The sequence below is a fragment of the Aspergillus versicolor genome (genome assembly GCF_001890125.1).
Source record: "Aspergillus versicolor CBS 583.65 unplaced genomic scaffold ASPVEscaffold_2, whole genome shotgun sequence".
NCBI classification, from domain to species: domain Eukaryota; kingdom Fungi; phylum Ascomycota; class Eurotiomycetes; order Eurotiales; family Aspergillaceae; genus Aspergillus; species Aspergillus versicolor.
The window spans coordinates 720,137-748,112 of record NW_024467525.1 but is presented as its reverse complement, the minus strand read 5'-3'; the positions used below and the strand labels follow the sequence as shown (position 1 = coordinate 748,112).

Genomic DNA, 27,976 nt, shown 5'->3' with positions numbered 1-27,976 from the left:
GAAGCCTTGAATTGCGAGTCATGATCGTCGTGCATGAACCATCGATCGAGACTATCGATGATCCACTCGCTAGTGGCTGTCGCAATTCTTTGTCTAAGACCCAATAGCCCAGTCTTGTTGCATTGACTTTAACTAAGTTCTTACTTTCTTTGAACTATTGCTGGGAGAGAGATAGTGCGCCGTGCCGCGCTTGACGATGGAATGTAGCATACCTTTAGTTTCTGACTAGACGGTCGTATTAGAATGCCCAGAATATAGTTCAAAGGATATAAGTTCAAAGGGTATACTATTAAAAATATACATCCCACACCAACTCCGCCGCAACAGCAACATGCTCGAACCTCTCCTTAATGGTGACCATCTTCTCGACCAAAATCCGCCTCGACATCGCCTGCAAATTCCGAAACGTAAAGATCACATTCTTCATGAACACAATATCATCAATCCTCTTCGTCGTCTCCTCCAACCCCACCACGGGCCCATGGATAACCACATCCGCAATCGTATTCACAATCTCCAGCAGCTTGCTCAGAATCGACGACCCGTGGATCTGGATCGTGTTCTGCTCGATCTTGGTCAGGAACTGGCGCAGCTGGTTCGATAGTGTCAGCGGCATCTCCAGCGAGAAGATCGGGCATGAGGCGTTCGAGGAGAGGAGACAGTTCGACATGGCCATTTGCCAGAGTAGTGTGCGCATCCATTGCCGGGTGACGACGAGGTCGGCTTGCTGCATGTCTGTTAGGAGAGAGACTTCGAGATCCCATAGTGAGTCGTCGAGCTCGCGGTGTTTCTGCTCGACCCAGGCTGTTGTGACCTGGTTGCGGTCGCCAATCCAGAGGTTGATGAAGGTTGGTTCGAGGAGGAGAAAGGTTTTTATTACCTGTGTCCAGCCGTGGTTGATCTCTGCTCCCAGGGCTGGGTCGTCTTCTGGGAATTCGGTGTAGGGGGAGAGAGTCGTAGGGGAGAAGTGCACGATTGAGACGAAGCGTTCGTGGATAAAGCACAGCCAGTAGAGGCGTTGACGGCGAGATCGCTCTGTCAGATCGAGGGCTTCCATTAATGATTTGTCGTCGGTATGGAGGAGTTGTAAGATGGAGATTGCTTCGCGCAGGTAGAAGAAGCCCAGGTCGGAGTGGCCCAGGCTCATGTAGCACATTTGGATGAAGACCGAGGTGACTATACGCAGGACAGACGGGCGAACCCCTGGCAGGAGAGGCGTTCGTAGCTCTACAGCCCTCCGCGCGAGTTCTTGGATTTGCTCTGAGACGTGCGATGTTGCGATATTCGACTGCGTGAGGTCGATGGTGACCCCGGTGAAGGCGTAGACGAACGCCGCGTGGTCTCTGTCCGTGTCCATCTTGGATATGGAATCTTTGATGTCGTCGCTGGTCATTATCGGGTTGAATGGGTATACATATAGCATGTATTTAGGTATTAGTCCATGGAGGTAGTCGTTCGATAGCGGGAGAGACATGTCTGGCGGAGAGGCCGGTCCTACCCCCACGGGTAATAAAGGGCACAGTGAATCACCGCCATTTTGATCTGGAGATTTCTTGTATTCTAAGATATGGGTTCCTCGACGGAGGGCGTTCTTGCGCGATCGCGCAGCCTTGTTGTCCGTGTACGTGCAGCGCAGGTCGAGGTGGGTGCACTGCTGGCAGCGCTGCTGGCCATTGCAGCGCACTTTACGCCGTCTACACGCGTCGCAGGCCTTGAAGGGCTGGTATCTGCGCGACCCGTCCATATTGTTGCAAGGGCAGTGCAGCGCAGACTGCAGAGGGAGCAGGATGCTGGATAGATTACAGGAAACAGATGGGATGCAATCACCCCACACGGGGAACCGATTTGACATGCAGCCAAGACGCTATTAATTGCAGCTAAACTGCTTCTGGCTGTTCTGGCGGTTCTAACTCCTTCTAGCTTAGACTAGTGGGCCAGTTCATATATTCTCCCCTCCCACGCCTGCAGATCCGTGCTCTCCGTGCTCCCCCCGCCGCTGCTGATCAGCAGCTTCTCCCCATCGGCTTGCGCAATCTTTTGGGGGCTGTCAGAGAAATTCAAAGTCACAAGGATTGATCGCTCTGCTGATTTCTTGATGTAGCTGAAGACCTCCTCATTCCGCTCGTCCAGGAGCTCAAATGTGCCGAATACGAGCACATCTGCATACTCCTTCCGCAGTCGCATCATCGTCTTCCAGAACGACAGAACAGACGAAGAATTGTCATTCTGTGCCTGCACATTGACGTCTGTATAGTTATCATGGGCCCTCATCCACGGCTTCGCAGACGCCGCAGAGAAACCCGCATTGGGCTCTGCACTCCACTGCATCGGCAGACGCGAATGGTCTCTCGCCAGATGCTGCATCGCAAGTAGGGCTTCCTTCAGCTTACTGGGATCGCCGTTGCTCATCTCCTTTACCATGTGGTAGTAGTTGGTGCTGTCGCAGTCCTTGTACTCCTCGACGCCCCATTCCTCGGGCGCATTCACCATGCCGATCTCCTGTCCCTGATATAGAAATTGCGTACCGGACAGCGTGCATTGGAAGATAGCCAGCATCTTGGCCGATGCGTCACGCAGCTCTGGCGTCCTGTCGCATCCAAATCGCGAGACTGACCGGCCCTGGTCGTGGTTCTCCATGAACACCGTGGTCCAGCCATCGGTTCCATTGACGATGTTCTGCGTCCGCTGGATTGCCGTCTTCAACTCGGGCAGTGCCCAGTTTCGCTTGCCTGTGAGGAACTTGTAGTCTTTGCCCATTCCTAGATCCACGACGTCAAAGGAAAAGACCATGTTGAGCTGCTTCTCTGCTGCGGAGACGTATGCAAGCACGCCCTCCATCGTCGGTGTCTGTCCAAGCTCGCCAACTGTCATGGCATCGTACTTCTCCAGCACCTCGTTCATCTCCTTCAAATACTCATGAATGCGAGGACCATTACAGAACAGCGAGAACGCCACCTGCGTATCCGACTCCGGAGCCAGGACTGGCGCATCCGGGTACGCCGGGTCCTTGCTGTACATATTCACCGTATCAACACGGAACCCATCCACACCCTTGTCCAGCCAAAACTCCATAACATCCTTATAGACAGTCTGTCTGACCTGCTCATTCTCCCAGTTCAGATCCGGCTGCTCCACGCAGAACAAATGCAGGTAATACTCCTGCGTGGCCTCGTCCCATTCCCACGCCGGCCCCCCAAAGATACTCCGCCAGTTATTCGGCGGGCACCGCTTCCCATTTGCATCGTACTTCGCCGGTCGCCAGATATACCAGTCGCGCTTGGGGTTCGTTTTCGACTCCCTCGACTCCTTGAACCACTGGTGGTCCCACGAGGTATGGTTCACCACGAGATCGAGGATAAGGCGCATCCCGCGCGCGTGACAAGCGTCGATAATCCTCTGCATATCTTCAACTGTGCCGTAGGGGGGGTATACCTTCTGGTAGTCGGAGACGTCGTAGCCCATGTCGTATTGCGGGCTGTCGTACATAGGGCAGATCCAGATCGCGTCGACTCCCAGTCCGGCGATGTAGTCCAGCTCCGAGAGGATTCCGGGCAGGTCGCCGATGCCATCGCCGTTGGAGTCTTTGAAGCTGGCCGGGTAGATCTGGTAGATGATGGCGTTTTTCCACCATTTCCGGTCTGTTGGTGCGGAGGGCATGGTTGATGGTTCAAGTCTTGGTGTGGGGCACGGACTTGCGGGGGTGAAGGGAGAATGAAGAGGGCTCGACTGGGCTACAATTATGGAATCCATTTATATATCATTATTATACTCTGGTGGCCCCCAGGTGGCAGTAGATGCAGTAGTAGATGCATAGCAGCGCAGTAGCAGTGCAGCACGCACAGCACCGCAATTGGGGCAACGTCGGAGCGAGCAGAACCAAAAAAGGCCAGACTCGATCTGGAATCCGGTTTTGCGCGTGTTACAGGCCATTCAGAATGCAGTTAGCATGCGGGTCAATGTTCCTTAGGCCTGTGCTCCGCTCCGACATCTGGCCAATGTTGGCTGTCTCCATGTGGGCCAAATGCATCCTTCGACTCCATCCAGAACCGCAGATCTTGCAGTCCTTCATGAAATGAACAGGGGGCGGACAGAAGACGGGCCAAGAAGGTTTGACGAGAGAGTCACCCCACAAATTGCCGTGGAATCCGGGGTTCATGGGTCTGGCTGCTACACCATGCCTGACGGTCCCTGTCTATATAAGGACCAGTCCCACTCATCGATCTCTTCAGCCCCATAAATCAATACTTGGCTGTCACTCATCGCCACCAATGGCACACGAGAAAGGAATAGATCATGTCGAGAATACTACCCCCCGCACTGCTGGCCACGAGGTCGTCGCCAGCAGCGAGGCGCAGGCTGCCCTCGACAAGGAGCACACGATGACGGCCCGGCAAGCGTTCAAGATCTACCGCAAGGCCGTCGGCTGGTCGCTGCTCATGTCGTGCGCCATTATCATGGAGGGCTACGATGTCGTGCTGATCGGCTCGTTCTTCGCCTACCCCCAGTTCAACAAGAAATACGGCCATATCATGTCCGACGGCGAGTACGGCCTCGACGCCAAATGGCAGGCCTCCATGACCAACGCCATGGCCTGTGGCCAGATCATCGGCGTGTTCCTCAACGGCATTGTCTCGGAGCGCTTTGGATACCGCCGCACGCTCATGGGCTGTCTCACAGCCACTGTAGGCTTTGTCTTCATCCTCTTCTTCGCGCCCAACGTCGGCGTCCTCGTGGCTGGCGAGCTGCTCATGGGCATTCCCCTGGGCGTATACCAAACCCTAACTGTCACCTACGCCTGCGAGGTCTGCCCCGTCGCCATCCGCGCATACCTTACCACCTACGTCAACCTCTGCTGGGTCCTCGGCCAGCTCATCGCCTCTGCCGTCCTCAAGGGCCTCGAAACACGCACAGACGAATGGGCCTACCGCATCCCCTTCGCCCTGCAATGGGCCTGGCCAGTTCCCCTCTTCATCGGCGTCTGGCTCGCCCCCGAGAGCCCCTGGTGGCTCATCCGTCAAGACCGCTACGACGACGCCATCAAGGCAGTGAAACGGCTCGCCATCGCCGACGCAGACCCCAGTTCCCCCAACCCCGACGAAACAGTCGCCATGATCGCCTACACCAACGCCCTCGAGAAGCAGGTCGAAACGGGAACCTCCTACCTCGACTGCTTCCGCGGCGTCGACCTCCGACGCACCGAAATTTCTTGTCTGGTCTGGGCAGCCCAGAGTCTCTGCGGCTCAGGCCTAATGGGCTACTCCACCGTCTTCTACCGGCGCGCCGGCCTGGCAGTCTCACAGTCCTTCACCATGTCCCTAGCCCAATACGCCATCGGAGTAGTCGGCACATTCGCCTCCTGGGGCATGATGACCTACTTCGGTAGACGCACGCTGTACGTCGTCGGACTAGCAATGCTCGCCTCTGTGCTCTTCGTAACCGGCTTCGTCTCCGTCCCCCCGCAAACGACAGCCTTATCCTGGGCAACGGGGTCTATGTTGCTTGTGTACACATTCATCTACGACTCCACCGTCGGCCCGGTCTGTTTCTCGGTGGTGGCGGAAATGCCCTCGTCCCGTCTGCGCACTAAAACAGTGGTGCTGGCGCGGAATGTATATAATGTCCTCAATCTAGTTAGTGGGATTATCATCCCGTTTATGCTGAATGTAGATGAGTGGGACTGGCGCGGCAGGTCTGGCTTCTTCTGGGGTGCGCTGGGTGTTTGTTGTCTTGTCTGGGCGTTCTTCAGGCTCCCTGAGCCGAAGGGGAGGTCGTATGCTGAGTTGGATGTTTTGTTTGAGCGCAGAGTGAGGACTAGGGAGTTTTCCAAGGCGGATACGGGGTTGGTGGATGCTGGGGATGGGAAGGTTGTTGTTTGATCATGGATCTTGTTCAGATATGCCTTCTGGAGATTATGCCTGATTGAATGCTTTATGTCGGAATATGCAATTCATGCATAGAACAATCCTACAACAACAAACATCAGAATCTACCCTAATCTTCTCCAGATAGGTCTGTTGCGAGACCCCGTCGGAAGATTCCCCGATATAGCTTCACGCTTTGACTGCAACTTCCACCAATCAACAACGCAACCACCACCTTCTCTGTCTATATGAAGCAACCCAGACTCACATGAAAGAATCTAGTACGATCTGTGGTCTTTAATATGGCTGGCATGAATCCGAAGCTGTACCAGTTCCTGGTCGCCCTGTTCGCCTCCTTCGGCTCGTTTCTATACGGGTACGACCTGGGCGTCATTGCCTCCGTGGTAGCCTCAGACTCCTTCATCGCCAAGTTCATCAATGGCAATAACACTGTTGCGGGCACAGTCGTTGCCCTTTTTACAGCGGGTGCCTTCTTCGGTGCTTATGGCGCTGGCTTTACAGATCCGCTGGGCCGTCGAACCACTCTAGCCCTAGGCTCTGTGCTCTTCATTGTCGGGGGTGTTCTACAGACAGCCTCTATGAATATCGGCATGCTGTACTTTTCTCGCATCTTTGCAGGATTCGGTATTGGTATTCTGGTGGAATCAGTGCCTATGTTCCAGGCTGAGATCGCCCATGCCAGGATTCGTGGTATTCTGGGCTCGTTACAGCAGACCATGTTGGGTATCGGTGCTCTGGCAGCTTCGTGGATTGGATATGGATGTGAGCATCACTGGTCTGATACTGGGAATAGTGTTCAGTGGAGATTGCCGTACGTTTCCTGATACATCTTCCTTTGTTGAGTAGCTAATGATATCAGTCTCGCATTGCAGGTTGTCCCTGCTATTGGGCTTGCCTCGTGTATCTTCTTCTTCCCTGAATCTCCTCGCTGGCTGATTGACCATGACCGGCATGAAGAGGGTCTACGCAACCTGGCCACCCTCCATGCAAACGGCAACGTCAATGATCCATACGTCCTGGCCGAGTTCGAGCTCATCAAGCAGCAAATCGAAGAAGAGCACCAGCACGGAGCCAAATCCTACAAGGACCTGTTCTCCAACCGGTCCAATACTCGCCGAATTATCATAGCCTGCGCATGTCAAGCCTCATCCCAGATGTAAGCCATACCCCTATATACCAGAAAGAATACTAATAGAATAGGACCGGCGTCTCCGCAATCCAATACTTCTCGCCCGCCATCTTCGCCCAAATCGGCATCTCCACCTCAAAAACACTGCTGTACCAAGGCATAAACTCCATCATCGGCGAAGTCGCCCAGTTCATCTTCTTCTTCCTCATCGACCGCGTCGGCCGTCGCCCCCTGCAAATCGGCGGCAACATCGCATGCGGCATCGCATTCACCATCGGCGCCTCGCTGATGGCCGTATACCCGCCCTCATCCACCAATACCTCAGCACACTGGGCCTTCATCGTCTGCAGCACCTGGCTGTTTAATTTCTGCTTCTGCGCCTCGGGCACAATGTCCTGGATCATCCCAGCTGAGATATTCAATACAGCCACGCGTGCAAAGGGGATTAGTCTGGCGACGATGGTCTCGTTTGCGTTTAATACTATGATTGCAGAAGTCACACCGATTGCGTTGGAGCATATTGGCTGGCGGTACTATATCTTGTTTATTGTGTGTGATTTCAGCAATGCGCTCTTCTTTTATTTGTTTTTGCCCGAGACGAAGGGGATTACCTTGGAGGTTATGGATGATCTGTTTACGAACTCGCCCCTGCTTGTGCCTGGCAGTCGGTGGGAGCCGAACCCTGAGTTGGATGTTGAGATGGTCAAGCAGAGGAAGGATATTCTTGTTCGGGCTGAGCAAAGTGACAACACAATGTAATTGTTGGATCTCGTGGGCAATCTTACATGATGGGATGGACATTATATCAATAGGACTGGATATTAGTCTGCATTCATCCTAGACGCATATACTTCCCCCTACGCCCATAACCCAAAAGAGCATCTTACTCCATTCTCGCAGACGATAATTACCCCTCTTATTCTGATCTCAACTTCTCCGAATCAACGCCAAGAAGGTCATGGAGGATCGATCAGAAGAGGGCACTTGAGGAGTCTGGCGACAGAACTTGGAAGAAGGACTGACTTCTGTATACAGTGATTTTTGCATAGTGCCGGGGCTCCTCGGCATCTTCTGCCGGAGTAATGTTATTGCCTTCAGCATTTAACATGCCAGCGAGGCTGCAATACTAAATGGCAACTTGGGCAACTTTTAGAGGTACAGCTACAGAATGAAGCACTTGTTCTTAAAAGCTTCATATCTGCCCACCAGTAAGGACCAGAGTATCTGCAAACTCCCGAAAGTACCAGAATCAACCCCTCTTTCCTGCTGTTCATTTGCCTTGTTAGTGCAAGATGGCGTGTCTTGGAAGAGATAATCTTTCCTTCCTTCAGATCCTGCAGCAGCGCTGAGTTCGGATTGGACCAGGCTGCATCCTGGCACGCACAGACTGCTCAGCCTTGTCGTCGCAAAATTGGTTATCACCTGGCTGTCCCCAGAGCCTTGTCTCTCATGTTCCTGCACACTCGAAATTTCTTGTTGTTGAAGACTTTCGCTGGTGGATTCGGATTCCCACCCCGGCATAATGCGCCCTTTCTTCATTGGCAATGAGCGCCGACAAGATAGTGATACTGAAAGCTCAGTCCCGAGCATATGTTACAGTACCTGTAGTAAGTCATTCCTCTCTAGCTTCGCTCTCTTTAGGTCTTCCTGGCATTCTTATACTGATTTGGCACCGTCGACCAGATGAGGCCGCCGTCGAAGCCCAACAAGTCGGCAAAGAACCTGCTCTCTGCGACCAAGATTCGACCTTCAGCACTCTGGTGGACCAATGCACAGAATGTATTAAAGAGGGCACGAAATCGGGAACCGCGTCCAGCGACCTAGTCCCTCCTGAATTCAACCAATTCATCGACTACTGCGCGTCCCAGGGAAACGGCACAGATCAGATCAATGCAGCAGAGGTCAGCACGCTGCTTGTTGCCTATTCATCGGCGGTCGCCAGCCAATCTTCTCTGGAGGCAGCTCTTTCGTCCAAAGGGTATAATTTTACTACAACTAGGATGGATCTGTCTAGTACGACACCGGAGACGAGACTCACGCTTACGGTCTCTCAGACTGCCACGGGTAGTCCTGATGGCACGGACGGTCCGGATACGAATTCCCCGAACACAAAAGTCATTGTTCCTGCTGTTGTCGTGCCCGTTATATTCTGCCTCGCCGCTGCGGCTGTTATTTGGGCATTGATGCGACGGCGGAGACGACGGATGCAGCAAAATAAAGGAGATACTGATGTATTTGACGGCAAAGCGCAACTCCATGCCGACGAGTTCAGGCCAGAACTTGAGGCTGAAGCCATGACCACAGCAAAGGAGAAATCGACTGATCCAGACAGGAACAGTGTCGTGGCGGAGTTGCCTGCGCGAGAGCTTGTTGGGAGTGAGATGGATGCTACGAGCCAGACAGCCGACAGGCGAGCATCGAGTTGATTTTATTAGAAAGAGTTGATTCTGCTATATACCCGGGGTGGATGATATTCTGGAGTTTCTGCATTGGCATCGGATTTCAGAGACCATTATTTTCATTTACTGAATGATCCAGGGCCGTGCTGGAGTCAATGGTTTACTTGATAAACTGCGGTTCAGTAGTTGAATGCGTAGATTGTTGCTGATACTTAGATATGACCCTAATGCTATACAATGCTTATATCAAATTGTCTAATCAACCCATGTCCCCGGCATCACCTCCAAACCCCTCTGGACGGATTCCCAGAATTCCCCAACATACTCGTCCACAGGATTTGTTATAAAGATATGCCAGTCTTCTGGTTCGGGGCCGTACTCGAGACCCAAAACCTTGCCCCACAACGTCTTGTCATTGCTCTGGTATTTTTGCCGAAGATCATTCCGTACACGAAGATAGAAAGAAAAATGACCGTCCTTGAGCAAGGCCTGTTCGTCGGCCCCGTAGGCTTCTAGATCAACACCGGCATGCTTCAAGGCCGATACCCAGATGCACAGAATGTCATCGAGGGGCCTGGTCCGTCGTATAGTATTTCGATAAAGTTCAGCACCGAACGGTAGTAAAAACGTATGTAGAGGACTCAGCGCGACCTGCCCGTACCAAGCTAATTGGGAGAGATCGGCTGACGCTGATATGGCTTCCGCTAGCAGCAGGCACCATTCTGCCATAGCATCAGTCCGCTTCGTTGCGTGGGCACATGCCATGCCATGTGCTATTCGATGCAGCAGCGTCTCCCCCCAATATGTCTCCATGCGAAAGGCTGCAGGGTCAATACTATCACCGCCGCCCAAAGCAATCCGGATGGCCAACGGCCTTGGATCCCCAACCCAGGGTCTTACAGCCATTGCTCGTTCCCACCGTAGTCCTAGCGGCAGTTCTGAGTATCGTTCAAAGTGATGGCTCTGGATAAGGCTGAGAGCTTCGGCTGGGCCGTTAAATCCCATGTCAAATGCGCCATTAGGCCGTAGCCAATAATTCTCGAAAAGCTCTTCTTCAGCATAGGCGATGAATAACTTGTATAGCTCGAGGAATAGAGACTTGCTCGACTCTGGTTCCTTAGGAAATTTAAGATCAATAATTCTAATACTGGTACTAAGCAACCGCTGTCAGCATCATCCGCGCCAGTTAAAGTAGGCATACACTCCCAGATTATCTCTGTGGCCTGGATCAGCGCCAGCTTGTAAGAGGAACCGACACAAATCAAGGTCGTGATTGACAGCAGCCACCTGAGACAATGTTATCAGTGGTAAACTCGCAACTCCAGGAGGGGCAAGGATATACATGAAGCAGTGACCAGCCATCGGGGTCACAGTCGAAAGGTGAGGCCAGACCAGCTGAAAAGAGTCGTTGAATTTCGGTGATCTCGCCTCTCCAGCAATGTGTCAGGACTGGAGAGCTAAATGGTATGACGCTATTCACCTGGAGATTGAATCCCCAGCTAGAAAAGGCGCGGGTTACGCTTATAGTCCACAGCTTATCTATGAGTATCAGGGGTGTACGGAAGCGGAACTTCCGTTTATATTCATCTCGAGCGTGTCCTTTTTTGCGCTCCACCTGGTAACTGTTTCTTGTCAACTGCCTTGCTTGTTCACCGAGCCCGAGGCAGTACTTACAATATCTTTTGCGGGTCATGCTGTGGTTCTTCGCTAATGGTAAGCGTTGTCTCTTCTTTTAAAGTTTCTTCTCTGCTGAACTTTGCAGCTATCTCGTATAGAGATACACTGGATATCCAGACATATCAGTCCCACTGTAATTGAGGATAGCCATTTCAAGAAAGGAAGCTACTAGGGTAATACCTGTGATGAGCCTGTTGAAGCAATGAGAGGGTAGATTTCATATACTCCAGATTTTGCCTGTACGTACGGAGCACATCTTTCTTCAAAATGAGTTTCAATGCCCCGAATCGCTGGCCAGTGACGGTGTTCTTGTGTTTCGATATCTCCAATATAACCGACTCTAGGCTCGTCTGAAAGGCATGTAACCGACGTTCAGCAGATGGGAAATGGGAAATATTTGGGCCTTCTGGTTGCAGAGATATCAAGACTGTTTGGACAATCTCGCTCTCGTCGATGAGATCTTCCATCTCTCTGGGAAGGGTCCTAATGAACTCCCTGAGAGCCCTCAGTTTGGATATGGTCTTTATTGTCTGCTCTAACAGAGTCAAGACGCCGACTGCGGCTCCGAAGGCTTCGGCCATTTCCACCTCGATTGTGAACTACCAGGTCAAACTTCCGATTATGGTGGAGAATGGTTTCGCTTTTGAGGTTTTGCTTTGACGAGGCTGGCCTTGAGGCATTGCGGTGGAGGCTATGCAAGGCTGTGCTGGACCACGTATGCAACCTTGATAGGTTCTTTTAACAGGGATCTCAGTCTGATCATCGAATAGCAAAATGGTTCAATCATTGTTTAAGCTTCTTAAAGCGGTAAAAGTTTCAAGGTAAGTCCTTAAAGAACTCCTGCTTCAAGCACTATCCAACCCATCTTAAGCACGCCTACTGCACCGCATCAAGAAGCACCTCCTTCCAAATCTCACAAACATCCTTAGACATCTGTCTATCCTGTACAATTTCAAATCCTCGGTTCGTCACATTAAGCACATTTCCAGGCACCTCATCACCCAGACCACTGACCCTTGGCCAGTATTTAAGGTGATACTCTCCACGCTGCGGTACATTCGGACTCCCCGTCCTCGCGTGGTTCGTGAGATACCTCTGGAACATTTCAAAAAGCGGCTCCGTATATCCTTGCAGCTCCGGATTATACCAAGTAGCAGGCGCATCTGAACCATGAGTCCCGTTAACAACACCATCGATGAAACTGTACTGCATCAACCAGGAGTCGTTAGGGTATGCCTCTAGAACAGTACGCATGTTGCAACCAAAGATGAGATCAAAGTACATGACTGCCACTTTCTCCTTCATACTGTAGCTTGGATAGTGGTCTTTGTAGTACTCCACCATGCGCTTTGTCCCAGCGGTTGAGTTTGGTGGGAGACTGCCGGAGATATATGACTCCATGAAGCCATCTGGGATTGTATCAGGGAGGAAAAGACTCGCTTCGTCGATGACGTGGCTGGTGATTACAGAGTCAATGTCTTTCCAGGAATTGCCTCTCGCGTATTCCACCAAGGCGGGACTCCGGATATACTTCCCATCTGGAATAGGGGAAGCTTCTCCGGCGAAAATCTTCCCATTTGCCTTCTCCAAAACAGAACTATTAGCTGCGCGAAGACAGCGGAGCGAATCTTCTCCCTTTGGTGGACATCCTACAGCTGCAGCAAAAGACTCAAATCTCTTCTGATACACAGGCGGGTTCGCATTCACGCCGAAGCCAGGACTTTGTAGAAGTGCCCTCCTAAAAAGCGGATCCAGCGTGCCCCCTTGTGCAATAAGGTGGTACATGATAGAGCCCGAGCCACCAGACTGGCCCCAGGCCGAGACATTATGGCGGTCACCGCCGAGTAAATGGATGTACGACTGGACCCATTCAAGCGCGGCTCGCTGGTCGTGAAGACCGGCGTTGAATACGCCCTCGCTGCGTAGAGGCTGTCCGGCGAGAAAGCCAAACCCTCCGAGACGGTAGTTGATAGAAACCACAATCAGATCGTTGTCGGCGCGCGAAACAAGGCTTGTCCCGTCGTAATATCCCATTCCAATTGCCTGGTCTTTGGAGCCAGTGACATATCCACCGCCGTGTATCCAGACGACTACGGGCGTGGAACTGTTTCGACCTTTCAGAGTCTTTCCTGGTACGTAGACATCGAGGAAGAGACAGTCTAGTCGAGGTTAGCTGTGTATGAACATGATGCCAACAGCTTACCTTCGGCCGCATTCTTGGTGATATTCTCGAATATCGGGCTTTCAAAGTTTCCTGGAATAGGCGCAGGAATGCAGTTATGGCCGTATGAACCGTTTTGTATGCCATGAGTGAATTCAGGAGGTGCTGGCTTGGACCAACGCAGGTCGCCCGTAGGGGGAGCAGCATAGCGAATATTGCGGAATGTGTATACCTTGCTAGTCAGTCTAGATATATTGCTTGCGAGGATAGTAACTTACATCTGCACCATCGTCGTAGTGGTGCGCTCTCCATGTTCCATACGGAAGATTCAGCAGAGCAAGGTGATTGCCGTGCTGGACGGACGTTGTAGTGTCTGCAGTGCACTCTGACAAGACCGATAAAAGCAGAAGAGTGATAATTAAACTGAGCATTAGCATCTTGGTCAGTATCAATACAGTGGGCTTTCAATGAGTTCCGTCAGCAACATGAGATATTGCCCTTTATATCAATTCGGAGAGGGACCATGAGATATTTGACTAATGATGACGACCATCCTGAGGCTCAACTCGTATCTGATTACGAGTTCCCAATTTGATACGCCCGGGCAATGTTGCCCTAACCACGTTCCACCGTCTGTCTCTTGCCCTGCTCGAGTATGGGTTGGCCAGCTCGAGTTACCAATGCAGACGCACATTCTGACATCTTCTCGAAGCAGTAGTTGATAACCTTCATGGAACCAGACAATTGCTGCAGCTCGTATTCGTGGCGAGCTGATTCGCTGCACTGGCCGACTCAGCCTCGCCGGGCATGCCAGGATCTCGTATCCCCAATTGGGAAACGAACCACTTCAAAGGCTCCAGGGTTCCAGGTTCGCATCGAGAACCAGACTCACCCACTGCTGATGATGTGGAATCGAGTACTCCTTTCATGGTTTGTCCTCCCCGTGGTTGCGCAGACTGAGAACAGTCGCGATGTGCTCTGCGTCTACCCTCTATCCGGAGTATATGCTCCTCTCCAGCGGATCCTCTTCTATCTCTTATTGTCATTTGGAGTCATCGGTCGCCGCCAGAGATGGCTCGTAGCTGGAGCCCTGGCAAGTGCTATGACCTACTGCGGCGCCGCAGCAATACACTCGGTCTTACTCCTTGCCAACGCCCGGTCTCCAGTCGTTGATCTCGATGTATACGGTGTCTTTGCTGCAACATCCACCGGGATCATGCTCACAACACCTCTACTTGCCTGGTCAACGACACTACAGGCTGTCGAAAGAGAAGTCCGGATGCTCATCACCCTCTGGACCCTCCTCATCCTCGTCGGCGCCATCCTCGCGATCGCCACGATCTATATCAGGGGAGAAACCAAGGGCGCTCCCTGCTACGACTCATTATCTACAGTGGACATCCCATCCACAGTATCAACACTACGCAATGTCACCGCCAGCTGCACATATGTCTGCTTCCCAGAGGAATCCCCTCTAGGCCGCTCACCAGACGACGTTCTCGCCTGGGAGAATACTCTGTCGCGCCCGTTCGATATCATCTCTGTCTTCCTCCCAACCATTGCAGCCTCCGTCCCAGCTGCTTTCATTGCGTGGACTCAGTATGTCTTCCGCAGCGGATATTCCTATCTCATCCGGCCGCCGCCATTCTTCAGCCGTCTCGAACTAGGCTGGCTCGGGGAGTTATTATTCGAGAAGCGCCGCGATAGCAACCTCAATCACAATTCGTCCTCGGCTAGAATCCCATCTGAACCATCCCCAGGTCAAAGTCCAGTCCGGTTCCCCTGGCTGGCAGTGGCATACCAGTACTACTTCGTGCTCGGCTCGTTTGGCGTCTTTGTCGTGAATCTGGTGATGAATGAGGTGCGGTTTCGCGAGCTCCCCGTGAACGAGATGATGTATGAGGTTGACCAGTGGACTTCTTGGGTGGGTGTTGCATTGATTCTGCTGGCGCAGGTGCTCAGTCGGTTTTTTAAGCGTTCAAAAAGGCATACTTCACAGACTGTGGGAGATTGTGAGGAGCTTCCATGGGATCAAGAACGGGGTGAAGATGCGTATAGGAAGATGGGGATACGGACAGACACATTTCGCAGTGAAGTCTCGACATTTCGACGGAGAAATAGCTTATAGCCCAAATCATTAAATAATTTTGTATATCTTGACCGAGTATATTATAGTATATTATATGGGGCTGTAACCTCATTGGCGCAGAATACGAGGGCCAGGCTGCAGTGCACTGCGGCTCTGCCTATTTATGTCCAGCTCCCCGCATCGTCTGGCTGTTTTCTTTCCTTTCTTCTGTTACACGCCTCGCGAGTGAGGATAGTAATCAATATGACTGACATCGCGACATCAGAGGTGTTCATCTCCGAACTGTCCGCCAAAGAGGTGACTCTCGCGCCCAAACAAGCCACCGTCGTGCGCGAGATCCCCACCACCATCCAGGTAACGCCCAAGTTATTTATTTATTAAAAACTTATTCTAATCTGATAATCAGCCTGGTCAAAACGAAATCACCATCCTGGGCCTCGACCCGAACGTCGACCGCGACTCCATCCGCATCGAAGGCTCCGGCGCCGCGACAATCACCGACATCCAGACGAGCGTCGTCCCACAGAGGCTAGACTTTAACGACGTCTACCCGCTCGAGTCAGATAATGAGGAACAAACCAGCGATGAAGACGAGGATATCTCCGAGGACGAGGACGGGCTCGACGATCCCGAGCTGCAGGCCATCCGCAAAGAGATCGAGAAACTGGAAGAGCGCAAAGCGCGCGCCTCGAGCGATATCAACGCCGCGCGCGGGATTCTAAATATCATGGATGAATACGCAAAGGGGCTACGGAATGACGAGAAAAAGGATGTTAAGCAGTTTGAGGAGTTCTTGGATCTATATAGCACCCGTCGCGACGCGCAGGCTGAGCGCAACCAAGCTGCTGTTGCAGAGGTCAAAGTCTGTGAGAGGGAGCTGGCGAAGGTGCAAAGGAGGTTCGAGCGGCGCAAGGCGCGATATCTGCAGGACCAGCGCGCAGCGTCTAAGGCGATCCGGCTGCGCAACGAGAAGCGAGCTAGGGCTCGCGAGCAGAAGAAGAGCGAGCGCGCACGGAAGCGCCGTGAGAAGAGCTACTTCTGGCCCGGCTCGGTCGGGCAGGTCATTGTCTCGCTGGATGGGCAGAATGCGCTATTCACTCCGGGGTCGAGTCGAAGAAGCTCGGTGGTGGAGAGATCGGGTGAAGTGCAGGAAGCTTCATCGGCCATTGATGTCGTCCTGCGCTTGAGCTACATCGTGCCCAAGGCGAGCTGGTCTTCGCGGTACGAGTTGCGCATCAATTCGCCCTCGTCGTCTGCGCGGTTGACATATCGTGCGGAATTCATCAACTCGTCGACCGAGACCTGGCGCGATACTCGCGTCACACTGTCTACGTCGCAGGCTTCGTTCAGCGGCATCGGGGCGCGCATCCCCTCGTTGGATGCGTGGAATATCAAACTGCTGGACGGTACTTCCAATGCCACGTCCAATGGCCCTTCTTGGGATCGGATTCTCAATGCCCCCCGGCCTGTTCCTGTGCATCCCGAGACAGTATCCCGAAAGCCTGTTAACTATTCACAACTGCCGCCTTCTATTCCACCAGCAACGTCCGCCAGCCCTTTTGCACAGCCAAAGGCGTCAACGGGGGGGCTCTTTGGAGGACAACCTCAACAACCACAGTCAACCGGGGGAGGCCTCTTTGGGGCAGCACCGCAACCAAAGGGGGTTGCACAACCAACAACGGGGCTCTTCGGGGCAGCACCGCAACAGCCTCAGAATTCGAACGGCTTCGGGTCGAATTCAAATAACGTGTCGAATTCAAATAACGTGCCCGCGGCACCACCTCCTCCTCCTCTTCCTGCTGCTCCTGCTGCTGCTGCTTCTGCTCCTCCGGCCCCAGCTAAGTCCTTATTCGGACAGTCAGCGTCTGCAGCCAACAACGCCGGTCAATCGTCCCAGAACAACCCCTTCGACACCGCAGCCAGCGCAGCAGTGGAGCTCGAGGAGGACGACTCAGATACCCAATCCCTTACATCCGGTGCCCTCGAGCACCAAGACTCCCTCAAGCAAGACTACGGCATGACAACCTCGTACGAGCTCCCCAGCCGGCGCACATTAGCCCCCTCGTTCGTTTCCCGGCGCCACGTCCTCGCAGACCTCGACCTCAAGTCCGTCACGCTCACGTACGTGGTCGTCCCCAAGGCCCGGGAGGCTGCGTTCCTGCGCGCCCGAATTAAGAATACCTCCTCTCTCACGCTACGTCCCGGGCAGGTTGGGATCTCTGTTGACGGGGCGTTCGTTGGCAATGCGAGTCTCGAGATGTGTGGGCCGAATGTCTTTTTCAACATCTCCCTCGGCATTGACCCGGGGATTCAGGTGAAGTATGCAAAGCCGGTCGTGAAGCCGCTAACAGGTGCACTGTTCTTCAATAAAGAAGATGGGGCTAAGTTCCGCCGCTCCTGCTGGGTGAAGAATACGAAGACCACGGGCGTGGATCTTATCGTGTTCGATCAGGTTCCTGTGACGGATGATGAGAAGCTGAGGGTGAATATTCTGCAGCCGTTTGAGCTTGAAAAAGAGGGTGACGAGGTGAAGATTGAGATGGAGAAAAAGAAGGGGCACGGAACTGCAACTCTGCAGAAGAACGGCCAGGTCAAGTGGACGCTGCGTCTTGAGCCCCGGGAGGAGATCCGGCTCGTGCTGGAGTATGAGGCCAAGGTGCCAACTGGGAGCGATGTCATCGCGGCATAACCTTATATAGTCCGTATTAGATAGATTCAATCAACCTTATCTACCAGTCAAAACTTCCTAGCATTTTCTTCCCTTCTTTCCCTTCCTTCGCATCACCATTACCCTCCGCATCAATCCCCCATCTCTCCCTCCAACAAGCCAGCTCCTCTCTCCAAAGATCATTAACACACGGATCACATGAACTCCCGCAGCACTCTCCTAACCCCGGTTTCGGAGGGGGATCATCAACGTCCCGCGCGGCAGCCTTGACGAGCTGCTTTGTGCGCGTCTTGGTGAGTCGTTTCGCGTTTTTTATCCGCGGGACTTCCTCAGGCTCATAGAGAGGTGTTTTTTCTGCAGACGGCATTTTTGTCACTGTCACAGGCATTGTTGATATATGTTTACGGTAGATATAAATTTCTATATAGTTTTTTGCAATGTATATCACGTGTAGCGGACAGACCCGGGCGGGTGAACAAATTCCCCGAGTCACCCCGAGCGTGCTTCTTGTTTCCACGCATTCCTGACTGACTCTCGATACAGTGTATGCTGAACGGTAAATCGGCTTTACTCCGTTGCTGGAATTAACTCGGCCATATGACCGTCCATCCCAGACAATTCGGCAGCCATTAAATACACGCTGCAAACTGTTACAGCCACAGAGCCTTTGACTCGAGTCATCACATCACACTGAGCTCAGGGGCGTCGAATAAGGCTGCAACCCAGACCGACTTCGAACCAGAGCAGCAGCCATCCAACGTCGCAGCAGTAACGGCAATAATAACAGCGACACATATTAAATACACGATCGTCACCGGGATCGGAAAGAAAGGGCAGAGCAACGACGAAACGGGTGCATTAAATTTTGCTTGGCGCGTCCCTAGCGCAGGAGAGCTTGCCGCAGCTCCGGGCTGCCAAATTTTTCTGCCGGGTCGGGCTGAGAGCCTGAGTAGCTATATAGCAGTGAAAAAAATGTGATGAATTTGGTTATTTGGTTAGAAGTGAGCTACGGCTAAGGTTATCGTTTGGTGGTCTGCCCAGAATTGAGTTGGAATTGAGTTGCAATTGGGTTGGGGATGGTCATGGGAGGCGACAAAGCTGACGTCTACACTGCGGCTTCCACGGCCGGAGTTGAGGCCACGCATCCGCAAGTCTCCGTAGCTACTGCCAGCTGGAGCTGAGAAAGCCCGGAATACGGGGAAGCACTGTTTGTTTTTTAAGCTACAACTCGATAATGGACTACAATTGACAAATTCAGCTGAGTAGAGGCACTCGTTAAGTGGTCATTTTATGGTCTATATGTACAGTGTATTGCTTGATGACGGGCCGGAAACAAAGGGAAAAAATGGAAAAAGATGATAGTGTAGTACATGATAATAAAAAGACCACCACAATTACCTCCTACCGGCTATGCAATAGCCAACCGAATAGAAAAAGTCCCAATATCGAGAAAAATAGAAAGAACCAATCTCATTCCCAATCGTACACAGCTCGAAAGCGGAAACGTGAAACTCAGTGTATTTATCCAATTGCCGGGGTTATAAAGACAGGCATTCCAATTTTCTCTCTTGTCGTGGTGATGTGATTTTATTCGAAGGCTCTCACACCCTCAAATTGTCCGTGGTGTGGATTGTCGTAATTTAAACGTACTTGCACATCATGGCAACCATGAGGTCGAACAGACCAATGGCTTCGACGAAGGCGAAACCAAGAATGGCGTAGGAGAAGAGCTGGCCACGGAGAGCAGGGTTGCGGGAGACGGCCAGGAGGAGAGAACCGAAAACAACACCGATACCAATACCGGCACCACCGAGACCGATGGCAGCAGAGCCCATACCAATGTTCTGGGAGACCTGGACCATGGCGTCGGCGATCTCAGAGGAGTACTGGCGGCGGGCAGCGAAGCCCTGGCGAGCGGTGGCCTGGATCATGGAGGGCTGCTGGCGCTTGACGGTCTGGAAGGGGATGGCCTGGCGCTGGGTGGTGAGGGTGCGCTTGGGGACGGCCTGGAGACGAGCGGCAGGGCGGGCAACCTTGGAGGTCGCGGCCATGGAGGTGGCCAGGCGCTGGGCAAAGACACGAGAGGCGGCCATTGTGAGGAATGGGAGTTGAGATGGAGGAGAAGAGAGAGAGAATGGAATTGGAGATGGACTGAGGATGGAAGAGAAGAAGAGGAAGAGAAGAGGAGAGAGAGAGGAAGTCTTCCAGGAGGGAAGAAAAATGGGGAGGAAAATGGCCCTAGCAGCTAAATACGTTTCCCGCTTAATTTTCGCCCTTTTTTCCCAAACCCGCCGCGCCTTTGGTGCGCTAGCTATGTTGGGAGGCAGGGAACAACCCTACGCCGAACCTCCCGTACGATGGAGAAGGGGGAAGAAACGGTGTATCGACGATTCCCTGTATTCTATCCCTATCTGGCCTCCCTGGCATTCCACCCTGGGGAGGTCGGGTTCCTTCGGGATGGGGCCAAGCAGCCTGAGTTTTGGTGCAGCCAATAATGCGCCCACCCGTGGAGCGGTGGTGAGCTGTCGAGGCGTCTATCGTGACCATGAATTGCTGAAGCAGCAGGTCCGCGACGCAGTGGAATCCACTGGTTGCTCCAGCCACGGAGGCATTCCACGGCGAGCAAGCCCACTCTTCCGTCTTTCCGTGACCATGACTGCTAACAACAAATAATCCTCTACAGTTGGCAGCAACTACTATCTGATTCTGAGCTCAAGTTGCCCAGTTGTCAATTGCCAATTGCAGTTTCGTCCACCCAATGCCGCCAGCCAGCTGTGCAAAAAGAGATGATGTAAAAAAATTCTTCAGTGGGTCCACGCTAAATGGGTCCGATAAAGTGGTACTGGCCCACTAATTCCAGCCAATCACCAGCTCAGACCCTTACAATTTAAATGGGCGGCGGCTTCTCGGACGCAAATCAGCGACCAATCCGGCCCGAATCGGGAATGCGGCTCCACCAGCGCCGGACTTGGTCAGACAAACTGGATCCCCAATTCCCCCAAAACAGGCTGGCAAACACGCTTGACCGAGGGTTCGGCTGGAAGGAAATCCTGTCAGTTTCAAGTGATGGGGGGAGTGACCAAGTCTGAGCGATCATGCGCCGGGGAAGACGCGGCAGCAGCTGCTGACTCGTCCGGGCCCCGTAAATTACCGTATTGGCATCTCACCGAACTCGGATTGGGATTTGCCGTTCTGGGCCGGAACCCACCCAAGCAACAAACAGCACAATGCTGTCGCTCAGGAGTCAAGGGCAGAAATCACCACCATCCTTTCGAGGGGCGAAGTGCCAGGTTATATAGCTTGTCTGGATCCTCCAGACGGCTGCTGAAAACCTGGTGCTCGAAGAAGCCGAGTCGATGGACGAAATCTCGCCTCGATCCCGAGTTCGTCATCTTGCTTGGCTATTTTGCCTAATTTCCCTCACCTGCATCTCGATCGGTTTGTTACGCCGCCGTCTGCAGCCGTATTATTTACCTTTGCCCCCTTTTGTTTGCGTCCTGCGGCTTCCCATTCTTTGTTTAGGTTTCTCCCAGCTCGCTTTCTGAAGCACTATTTGTGATGCATACAATTGACACAGCAAGCTGACCAGCAGCCTGAGCTTGACAGCTTCTGACGGTAACTTCCGCGTGATCTCCAGCGGATTAGGTAACGAGGCCGAATAAGGGGCACTAAAACAAAGCATGTGTTTACTCCGTAAACGTCCAGCACAGGATGCCACTGCCAGGCTGCCAGGATGCTGCTCCTGCGCTCCTGGTTCCGGCGGCTTTTCCCGAGTCATCTCTCCCAGCCTTGTTCGCTGTCCGCCGGCGTTCGAAAAGTCTCTGAACCCTGCAATAATGGCCTGTTTTATCGTTCAGTTTCCCCCTGTCGCAGCTTGCAGTAGCGGATCGATTTTGTCGGTACAGCACTGGTGTCCTACGGTGTGCTGCCAGGTTTGGTAAGTTTGGCGCGGATACCGCTGGGCCTCGGTTATTGCTGTGCTCTCCGTCCATTATTCCGCGGGCGGACGATGGGAGCCAGGGACGTGGCCTTTACGCTTTCTGCCGTGGTAATTGTTCGGCGAGGACCCGGAGGTTTTCGTGAAATACTCCGTACGGTCCGGGTGTTTTCACCTCGTAGTTGATACGCTCGTAATTTATTGATTCTCAAGCCGAGTCTTGACACTTCAAGCTTCTTTGCCTTGGCCGTTGAGATTCGCATTCTGAAACGTAAATTGGACCGTGGATGTTAAGTGAAACGAGACTGGCGATGCGAGTCATGTGATGTGTTTGCATTGTTTGATCATGCGCTTTATACTGTTTAGGCTCAATATTCACCATTCAGCCTATGATCTTTGCAAATATGTCTTGTGGTTAATAAATGGTGTAGTTTAAATAAGCTTAAACTTCTGTATTCATAGAGATTTTATGCCGGCATCATCCCAGTTCGTCCTCAAGTTAAACATGTCCCGACGATATATATTTTGGTAGCGAACCATGGAAGTGTAATATACAAACTAACAGACAATATTTTTGTGAATGAGTACTTGATCGAATAAATTGAGCTATGACCTGCCATTTAAACTAGGCTAAACTTATAATATCTTTCTTCAGTACTGAGTTGATTTGGGGCCAAAGTGAGCATAGGTTGGATTTAATAGTCGAGAGAGTTAGAGAGCTGTTATCATAACAATCGGAGAACTCCTTGCATACAATATCCATATACGATCATTACCACTGTCTTGGGCCAATGCGAGAAGTCCTCTTAATTTAGTGTCGCATAATTGCCGGCTTAATGCAGCTTCCCGCATTTGATACTGCCCCCTGCCCAGAAGTAGAGATTGTGAGTTGATGAATCCCACTATTAACCTGAATGCTAACGATCTGAGTTAGAACGATGTGTAGAGCGCATCAGAATCTGCCTACCACGAAGGATATGGTCGCCAAAACGAGAGGGATAGTGGGCCTTACTAACTTTGGTGTCTTGACTCTTCTACTTCAGTATCAAGGTAAGCTCGCCACTTAGCTTAAGAAGTGGGATTAACCACAATTAGTTGGGGGACTGGAGGTATATTACGAACGCGAAGACAAACACTGTCCGGTTAAATATGTCCACGATGCTTATGTTGTGAATATAGGTGATATGGTGGCTATGGACTCGATCACATAGTATTAATAGCAACTGACAAGTTTCTTCTGATAGAACAGTGGGCGAACAATCGTTACAAATCAACTCGCCGGTCTCAGGCAAAGATCGATACAGAATTGCATTCTTTAACGAAGGATTATTGGAACAGGTTCTTGAATGCATTTGAACGTGCATTGAAGAAGGGAAGAGGCCACTATATGTGTCTATTACGGTGGAGATGCATTTGCTTGACCGCTACGAAGGGGCATACTAGGTACTCTAGGTGATGTTATTGTGCAATAATGGCTCATAAATACACCCTTCTGTCATCCACTAAGAAAAATCTTTCCTAGGAAGATGTTTACTTCACCCGAGAGAGGGTGATAGCCATAAAGTTCAGACGTTACGATAAACCGTGCCGCAGTAGCCACAACGGTACCTTTGCATCCGAATATCGCCCGGTTGCAAATCGACGCGCAGCTCACCCTGAGAATCGCCGCATTGATGGCATTTAGATCTCTCCAAGGCGTTGTTCATAAGGTTGACTACAGCCCTGTCCCAGCTAGGTTCCCATACTTGGCATCGGTGAATCAGGTCCGAAATAATACCCCAGCCAATCTTCCCCTGCGATTCCACAAACTGTGAGATAGCCCCATTTCTTACCAGTTCCACTATGTTCTCGGAGATAACACTGGAGATAGCTTTGTGGAAGCTAGTATCGTGTGGCGGAATCATAGCCATGGAAAGCTCGAGTACAGCATGAAAATCCTTGGATTCCCAGTTGTGTTCGCACCACTCGCCAAAGCGTTCTGCAGCAAACTTTTTCAGAGACAGAATCCCGAATTTATCGGCGGCCACGTAGACCCGGACGTGATTGTATGCTGTAATATTCTCGTCCCCGCCTTTCTTTTTGGATCGAGAAGCCGAAGTGGTAGCCTTGCGAGTTTTCAAATGGGGACTCAAATCCATGATATGGCTGTCCTCGCTGTAATAATTGAAATACAGGAACGATAGAACGCGTTCAATCGTTTCGAGGTCGTCTTTCGGCAGATCGACTGTGAGACCCTTGCCCTCCTAGACGCAAGCTGTCAGTTCTAGGACTGCATGTGGGTTATGTTTAATGTTATACGGAGACTGACCTTGAAGTTCCCATTCATTGCGGCTTTGAAAAAGTCAGACTGAGTGCACAGAATCGACCGGTGCACTTTGAAGGTGAATCCCTGGCAAGTAACGGTCATATCGGAAAATTGGCTGTGGAGGAACAGGTCCTTCATTGTGGTCTGGATAAGTGATTTCGGGGAGGTTGCTTGTGACATGATGCCTGGGTATTGGTATCAGACTTGTAAAGAGACCAAAGACAGCGGAGAGGGACTGATGAAGACAAAGCTGGTTTGGAGATAAAAGGAAAGCGAGATGATGGTTTGGGTATTGTGTTACCCGAAGAGATGGACCGTGGAGAAGAAGAAACCCCCTCACTGCCTCAAAACAAAGCAGAAAGTGTTAGCTTTATTGGTTGTTCACTATTTATACATATGACTCAGTCAAAAAAACCCGCTATGCAGAAAGGATACCCCCCGAATACCAGCAACCACCTATCTCCAAACCTGGATAGCCTTAGCACTCGTCCACAACAAATCAAAAGCTTTGCCAAACCTGTCCATCAATTGCAACCAGCCGATTAAACAGCTCATCCCGTTTCCCCATAGCCGTAAGCCGGAACGTCTGGTCCTGCTTGCCAGTGACAACGATGCCATCGACAACCTCCTTCCCCCCAACAGCCCACCCGGTAACCAGCTTCCCCTTCCACCCCATCCCCCCAATCTTCCGCATCTCCTTGATATCAGTAACCGGCATATCGAAATAGATACTCCCCTTCTTGCGACTCTCCATCCTGTAGTCACCAAGCTGCGCAGTCTCGTCCGTCGTAAAGTAAAGCACCGGCGGCTCATGCGAGGAATCGATAATCGCCATCCCGCGATGTCCGTGATACCGCGCGTCAAACTCAACAGGGCCGGAGGGGAGAATTTCAAGACCCTTCTTCTGTAAAACGCCCTTTTGGTTTTTGGCGTGCGATGTCCCGAGAACCGGCACTTCTGCTCGGGCGTGGGAGACGGCCAGCTTGCTTTCGATGCCGGCGGCGGTGGTACCGCGGAAGAAGTTGAGGACTTTTGCGGAAAATGGCTTCTTTTTGTGGGAATGCTTGCCTGTTTCGGTTCGGTGTTGTTCTTCGGCCTTTTGGTGCGTTGGCTCTGGGGCTGCAGCTTGGTCGATTTCCTCTGGGGTTGCCCCGATAGCGAGTTGTTCGTGGTCGATGGAGGCTGGCTTTGAAGGCGCTTTACTGAGAGGGTCTGAAGGGGGTGGTGGTAATGGTGCAGCGTTTGTCTCTCCGATACGGAGTAGAGTGAGGGTGAGTTGGGCGTTTGTCGGGACACCCTTGAAGAGAGAACTGGAGTCGAATATCAGATATTGTCCATGTTCTTGTGGTAGAGACATACTTCTGCAGTTCAGACAACTCCTTCCAGTGCGGATATTCGCGGTCCAGATACTGGATACCACGTTGGATAATGGGGTCTCCGAAGAAACCAAACCCAGTGAGCAAGGTGGTCATCTTGACGAACACATAGCTGGATGTTAGAATGGCCGCTAGGAGTCCAGATACCAACACGCTAACGAGTCGCAGACGAGGCGTCATCATCGAAAACGGAGGCGTGGGTGACAGTGAACTGCCAATATCAGCAACAATATCAAAGACAACGGACGATAACATACTTCCCAAACCGCTCCCAGGTATCAATCACATCAGCCATGACCCGCATCGCCTGGTCCGCGCCATTAAGCACGGTCTGCCGCATGGGCTCTCGTGTCTTATCATGGTCATCAGAGGGATCCTCGCCCTTCGCTGCGGCCTGCGCATCCGCAGTTTTGGAGACAATATCCATAGCGTCCGGAACTTGGTCCTCCATCGGCGCATCCTGGGGCGTCCCCTGGTCGTGTTTACCTGCGGCACTCCCCACGGCTACAGTCGCGACGCTGGCCATTAGGTTGCTGGCTTCCTGCTCTGCTGCCTCGCCCTTGAATTTCTCTGGTGCGCCTGTTACGCTGTCGTGGGAGCCTAGAACCCCAGCCTTGGGCTTTTGGACGCCGCCTGTTTCTGTATCGACCAATGCAATGGGCGCAGGTGGGAATAGCAGCTTTCGTGATTGAGGGAAGATGACCAGGACTATTAGCGTGATGAACATTGTAGGAAGTAAGATGTCCCAGAGACACGCTGTAAAGTAGACCTGTCCGCCTTGATTAGCTGCCTGGTTAGCCATATATCTAGGAGATGGGTGATACCGAGCAGAAAGCCGTCGTCCGAACCGGCTCTTTCCACGAGCGCAACCTAGCAATATGTTTAATAAAGGCCGCCAAACCAATAACGATAGTCGTGTAGAACCGCTCCAGCGTCGCACGGAGCTTATCCGGAGAGAAGTGATCATCCTCGGCGCGATTCAGATCGAGTCTCTGCAACGGGGCATCAGGGGTGGATTTGACATTGTAGATTTGCTACGCATGATCAGTAACTACGTCTCACATCTCTCACATCAAACCATCAAAGTGATATTCAGGGCAATGAATCACCTTATTAAACCGTCGAATCAACAAAAACAAATCCTCATTCGACAACGCCTGCACAATCCGCTCCTCAATGACATCCGACCTCCCCCAGCCAAGATCAGAGAGCTGATTATCCTCGCCAGCCTTTTGAGCGAGACCCTTGGCCTCTTCGCCTGGGTTTATCTGAGAGAGGGTATGGCTATCAGTAGGTCCGCTGGCGCTGCTTTCCGCCGGTTTGGCCTCTTTTTGCTCCGTCGTCTTCCCCTGGAAGGCATCGTCTATCTTTTGGTGGCCGGGCCGGTCTTGGAGGAGTGAGTCGGGGACGTCTGACATGGTGATGGATGTATAACAGGAACAAGTCTGGCCACCTTAAGAAACACTTTACATCATGGATGCTGGGTGTATACTGTAGACGTCATCGGTGTGGTATTTATACGGATTACTAATGTTATGCTGCACAAGCTAAGAGCAACGTGATTTATGCTGCCCAATTGGGAAGTATACAGGCTACGAATGGTGAGTTGATCCTGTGTTCACAAACAAGGTAATGGTCACTGTAAGTTGCGACCGATGGAGTCTGCTATCATATAGTAAATAGATTAATACTACACTAGGAAACAATAGGCAAGGTATAGCCCTAAGCTGGAAGACAAGTTTGCCGTCACGCCAAAGTTATCTTGGATCTGCTTTCTTACAATTGGAAGAGTATAGAAGCTCACGTAGCATAAGCAAAAATCTCAAAGCCTTTTTGTTGGATCTGGCGAAGCGAATAGCCCTGTGGAGAAGACGATCATCGAGGCTCTGCATTTGGCCCCAGTCGAACAGCAAGAGCCAGCAAGGCGCAGTTTGGGCCAAATGCCCGTTGAGTTTCTAATTCCGATATTATAAGCAATTACGTATGCATGCTTACCCATAATTTGCTGCTGCCGTAATTGCACTGGCAGGTTATTTGTTGCGCACGGCGAGGCTGAGATGGCGAAGGATGCGCCGGCGCGTTTTAAACCGTCTTTAGGGGCATTCTGACGGAAGTGCCAGCAAAGAACTGGGGAGAATACAGGAGAGAGCGTGATAAAAGGGGCTGTCGTGGTTGGTTTTGCAGCTGCCTCCCAAATTGCTTGGTGTTCAGCGTCCATTGGCCAGTGCGTAAGTAGGTGCTGACTGCAATATTGGCTGTGACTCCACAGTTAGCTCGTATTTGGTGGGAAAGCGATGCCAAATTATTTAACAGCGTTTCAATGTTTAAAAAAAGCTACTGTGCTGCCTGTGCC

At 51.9% G+C, this 27,976-nt stretch overlaps 13 protein-coding genes across 13 annotated transcripts; 5 read left to right on the top strand and 8 right to left on the bottom strand.

The window, feature by feature from the left end:
- Window positions 1-10: 10 nt before the first annotated feature.
- Window positions 11-1,995, bottom strand: ASPVEDRAFT_440909 (Zn(II)2Cys6 transcription factor). The gene is made up of 2 exons (XM_040812973.1): window positions 213-1,995; window positions 11-139 (listed from the first exon to the last, which is right to left on the bottom strand). Exon 1 carries the CDS (start codon window positions 1,850-1,852, stop codon window positions 290-292), a length of 1,563 nt encoding a protein of 520 aa, XP_040663769.1. The 5' UTR covers window positions 1,853-1,995; the 3' UTR covers window positions 11-139; window positions 213-289.
- On the bottom strand, window positions 1,927-3,657 carry ASPVEDRAFT_125176 (glycoside hydrolase family 13 protein; the record flags this gene model as incomplete). Its single annotated transcript, XM_040806249.1, has 1 exon — window positions 1,927-3,657. The coding sequence occupies one exon, from the start codon at window positions 3,655-3,657 to the stop codon at window positions 1,927-1,929; it is 1,731 nt and encodes a 576-aa protein (XP_040663768.1).
- Window positions 3,658-4,268: 611 nt separating this feature from the next.
- ASPVEDRAFT_126129 (uncharacterized protein) lies at window positions 4,269-5,876 on the top strand (the record flags this gene model as incomplete). The annotated part of the gene is made up of 1 exon (XM_040806335.1): window positions 4,269-5,876. One exon carries the CDS (start codon window positions 4,269-4,271, stop codon window positions 5,874-5,876), a length of 1,608 nt encoding a protein of 535 aa, XP_040663767.1.
- A 287-nt stretch (window positions 5,877-6,163) lies between these two features.
- On the top strand, window positions 6,164-7,770 carry ASPVEDRAFT_79673 (sugar porter family MFS transporter; the record flags this gene model as incomplete). Its single annotated transcript, XM_040816736.1, has 3 exons — window positions 6,164-6,693; window positions 6,742-7,038; window positions 7,083-7,770. The coding sequence occupies 3 exons, from the start codon at window positions 6,164-6,166 to the stop codon at window positions 7,768-7,770; spliced, it is 1,515 nt and encodes a 504-aa protein (XP_040663766.1).
- Window positions 7,771-8,152: 382 nt separating this feature from the next.
- On the top strand, window positions 8,153-9,551 carry ASPVEDRAFT_440636 (uncharacterized protein). Its single transcript, XM_040812968.1, has 2 exons — window positions 8,153-8,618; window positions 8,695-9,551. The coding sequence occupies exons 1-2, from the start codon at window positions 8,534-8,536 to the stop codon at window positions 9,435-9,437; spliced, it is 828 nt and encodes a 275-aa protein (XP_040663765.1). The 5' UTR covers window positions 8,153-8,533; the 3' UTR covers window positions 9,438-9,551.
- Window positions 9,552-11,700, bottom strand: ASPVEDRAFT_440864 (uncharacterized protein). Its single transcript, XM_040812972.1, has 5 exons — window positions 11,268-11,700; window positions 11,085-11,192; window positions 10,753-11,032; window positions 10,612-10,697; window positions 9,552-10,563 (listed from the first exon to the last, which is right to left on the bottom strand). The coding sequence occupies exons 1-5, from the start codon at window positions 11,666-11,668 to the stop codon at window positions 9,666-9,668; spliced, it is 1,773 nt and encodes a 590-aa protein (XP_040663764.1). The 5' UTR covers window positions 11,669-11,700; the 3' UTR covers window positions 9,552-9,665.
- A 263-nt stretch (window positions 11,701-11,963) lies between these two features.
- Window positions 11,964-13,902, bottom strand: ASPVEDRAFT_147288 (uncharacterized protein; the record flags this gene model as incomplete). Its single annotated transcript, XM_040808112.1, has 3 exons — window positions 13,527-13,902; window positions 13,291-13,480; window positions 11,964-13,246 (listed from the first exon to the last, which is right to left on the bottom strand). The coding sequence occupies exons 1-3, from the start codon at window positions 13,683-13,685 to the stop codon at window positions 11,964-11,966; spliced, it is 1,632 nt and encodes a 543-aa protein (XP_040663763.1). The 5' UTR covers window positions 13,686-13,902.
- A 244-nt stretch (window positions 13,903-14,146) lies between these two features.
- ASPVEDRAFT_37451 (uncharacterized protein) lies at window positions 14,147-15,380 on the top strand (the record flags this gene model as incomplete). The annotated part of the gene is made up of 1 exon (XM_040811472.1): window positions 14,147-15,380. The coding sequence occupies one exon, from the start codon at window positions 14,150-14,152 to the stop codon at window positions 15,374-15,376; it is 1,227 nt and encodes a 408-aa protein (XP_040663762.1). The 3' UTR covers window positions 15,377-15,380.
- A 200-nt stretch (window positions 15,381-15,580) lies between these two features.
- ASPVEDRAFT_79668 (uncharacterized protein) lies at window positions 15,581-18,026 on the top strand (the record flags this gene model as incomplete). Its single annotated transcript, XM_040816735.1, has 2 exons — window positions 15,581-15,691; window positions 15,744-18,026. 2 exons carry the CDS (start codon window positions 15,581-15,583, stop codon window positions 18,024-18,026), a joined length of 2,394 nt encoding a protein of 797 aa, XP_040663761.1.
- A 40-nt stretch (window positions 18,027-18,066) lies between these two features.
- On the bottom strand, window positions 18,067-18,393 carry ASPVEDRAFT_79667 (uncharacterized protein; the record flags this gene model as incomplete). Its single annotated transcript, XM_040816734.1, has 1 exon — window positions 18,067-18,393. One exon carries the CDS (start codon window positions 18,391-18,393, stop codon window positions 18,067-18,069), a length of 327 nt encoding a protein of 108 aa, XP_040663760.1.
- A 1,252-nt stretch (window positions 18,394-19,645) lies between these two features.
- On the bottom strand, window positions 19,646-20,098 carry ASPVEDRAFT_123034 (ATP synthase subunit C family protein; the record flags this gene model as incomplete). Its single annotated transcript, XM_040806042.1, has 1 exon — window positions 19,646-20,098. The coding sequence occupies one exon, from the start codon at window positions 20,096-20,098 to the stop codon at window positions 19,646-19,648; it is 453 nt and encodes a 150-aa protein (XP_040663759.1).
- A 3,402-nt stretch (window positions 20,099-23,500) lies between these two features.
- Window positions 23,501-24,556, bottom strand: ASPVEDRAFT_147284 (BTB/POZ domain-containing protein). Its single transcript, XM_040808111.1, has 2 exons — window positions 24,251-24,556; window positions 23,501-24,185 (listed from the first exon to the last, which is right to left on the bottom strand). Exons 1-2 carry the CDS (start codon window positions 24,425-24,427, stop codon window positions 23,508-23,510), a joined length of 855 nt encoding a protein of 284 aa, XP_040663758.1. The 5' UTR covers window positions 24,428-24,556; the 3' UTR covers window positions 23,501-23,507.
- A 190-nt stretch (window positions 24,557-24,746) lies between these two features.
- ASPVEDRAFT_125373 (DUF3292 domain-containing protein) lies at window positions 24,747-27,041 on the bottom strand (the record flags this gene model as incomplete). Its single annotated transcript, XM_040806269.1, has 5 exons — window positions 24,747-25,557; window positions 25,607-25,834; window positions 25,881-26,392; window positions 26,448-26,657; window positions 26,733-27,041. The coding sequence occupies 5 exons, from the start codon at window positions 27,039-27,041 to the stop codon at window positions 24,747-24,749; spliced, it is 2,070 nt and encodes a 689-aa protein (XP_040663757.1).
- Window positions 27,042-27,976: the final 935 nt, after the last annotated feature.

Excerpts from the sequence above, each read along its gene's own strand:
- ASPVEDRAFT_440909 (XM_040812973.1), bottom strand. The coding sequence starts at position 1,852 with ATGTCAAATCGGTTCCCCGTGTGGGGTGATTGCATCCCATCTGTTTCC.
- ASPVEDRAFT_440636 (XM_040812968.1), top strand. The coding sequence starts at position 8,534 with ATGCGCCCTTTCTTCATTGGCAATGAGCGCCGACAAGATAGTGATACT. Across the intron at positions 8,619-8,694 it reads CATATGTTACAGTACCTGTA|ATGAGGCCGCCGTCGAAGCC; the intron begins GTAAGTCATTCC and ends ACCGTCGACCAG.
- ASPVEDRAFT_440864 (XM_040812972.1), bottom strand. The coding sequence starts at position 11,668 with ATGGCCGAAGCCTTCGGAGCCGCAGTCGGCGTCTTGACTCTGTTAGAG. Across the intron at positions 11,033-11,084 it reads CATGACCCGCAAAAGATATT|TTACCAGGTGGAGCGCAAAA; the intron begins GTAAGTACTGCC and ends GACAAGAAACAG. Across the intron at positions 10,698-10,752 it reads ATGGCTGGTCACTGCTTCAT|GTGGCTGCTGTCAATCACGA; the intron begins GTATATCCTTGC and ends ACATTGTCTCAG.
- ASPVEDRAFT_147284 (XM_040808111.1), bottom strand. The coding sequence starts at position 24,427 with ATGTCACAAGCAACCTCCCCGAAATCACTTATCCAGACCACAATGAAG. Across the intron at positions 24,186-24,250 it reads CAATGAATGGGAACTTCAAG|GAGGGCAAGGGTCTCACAGT; the intron begins GTCAGTCTCCGT and ends GCTTGCGTCTAG.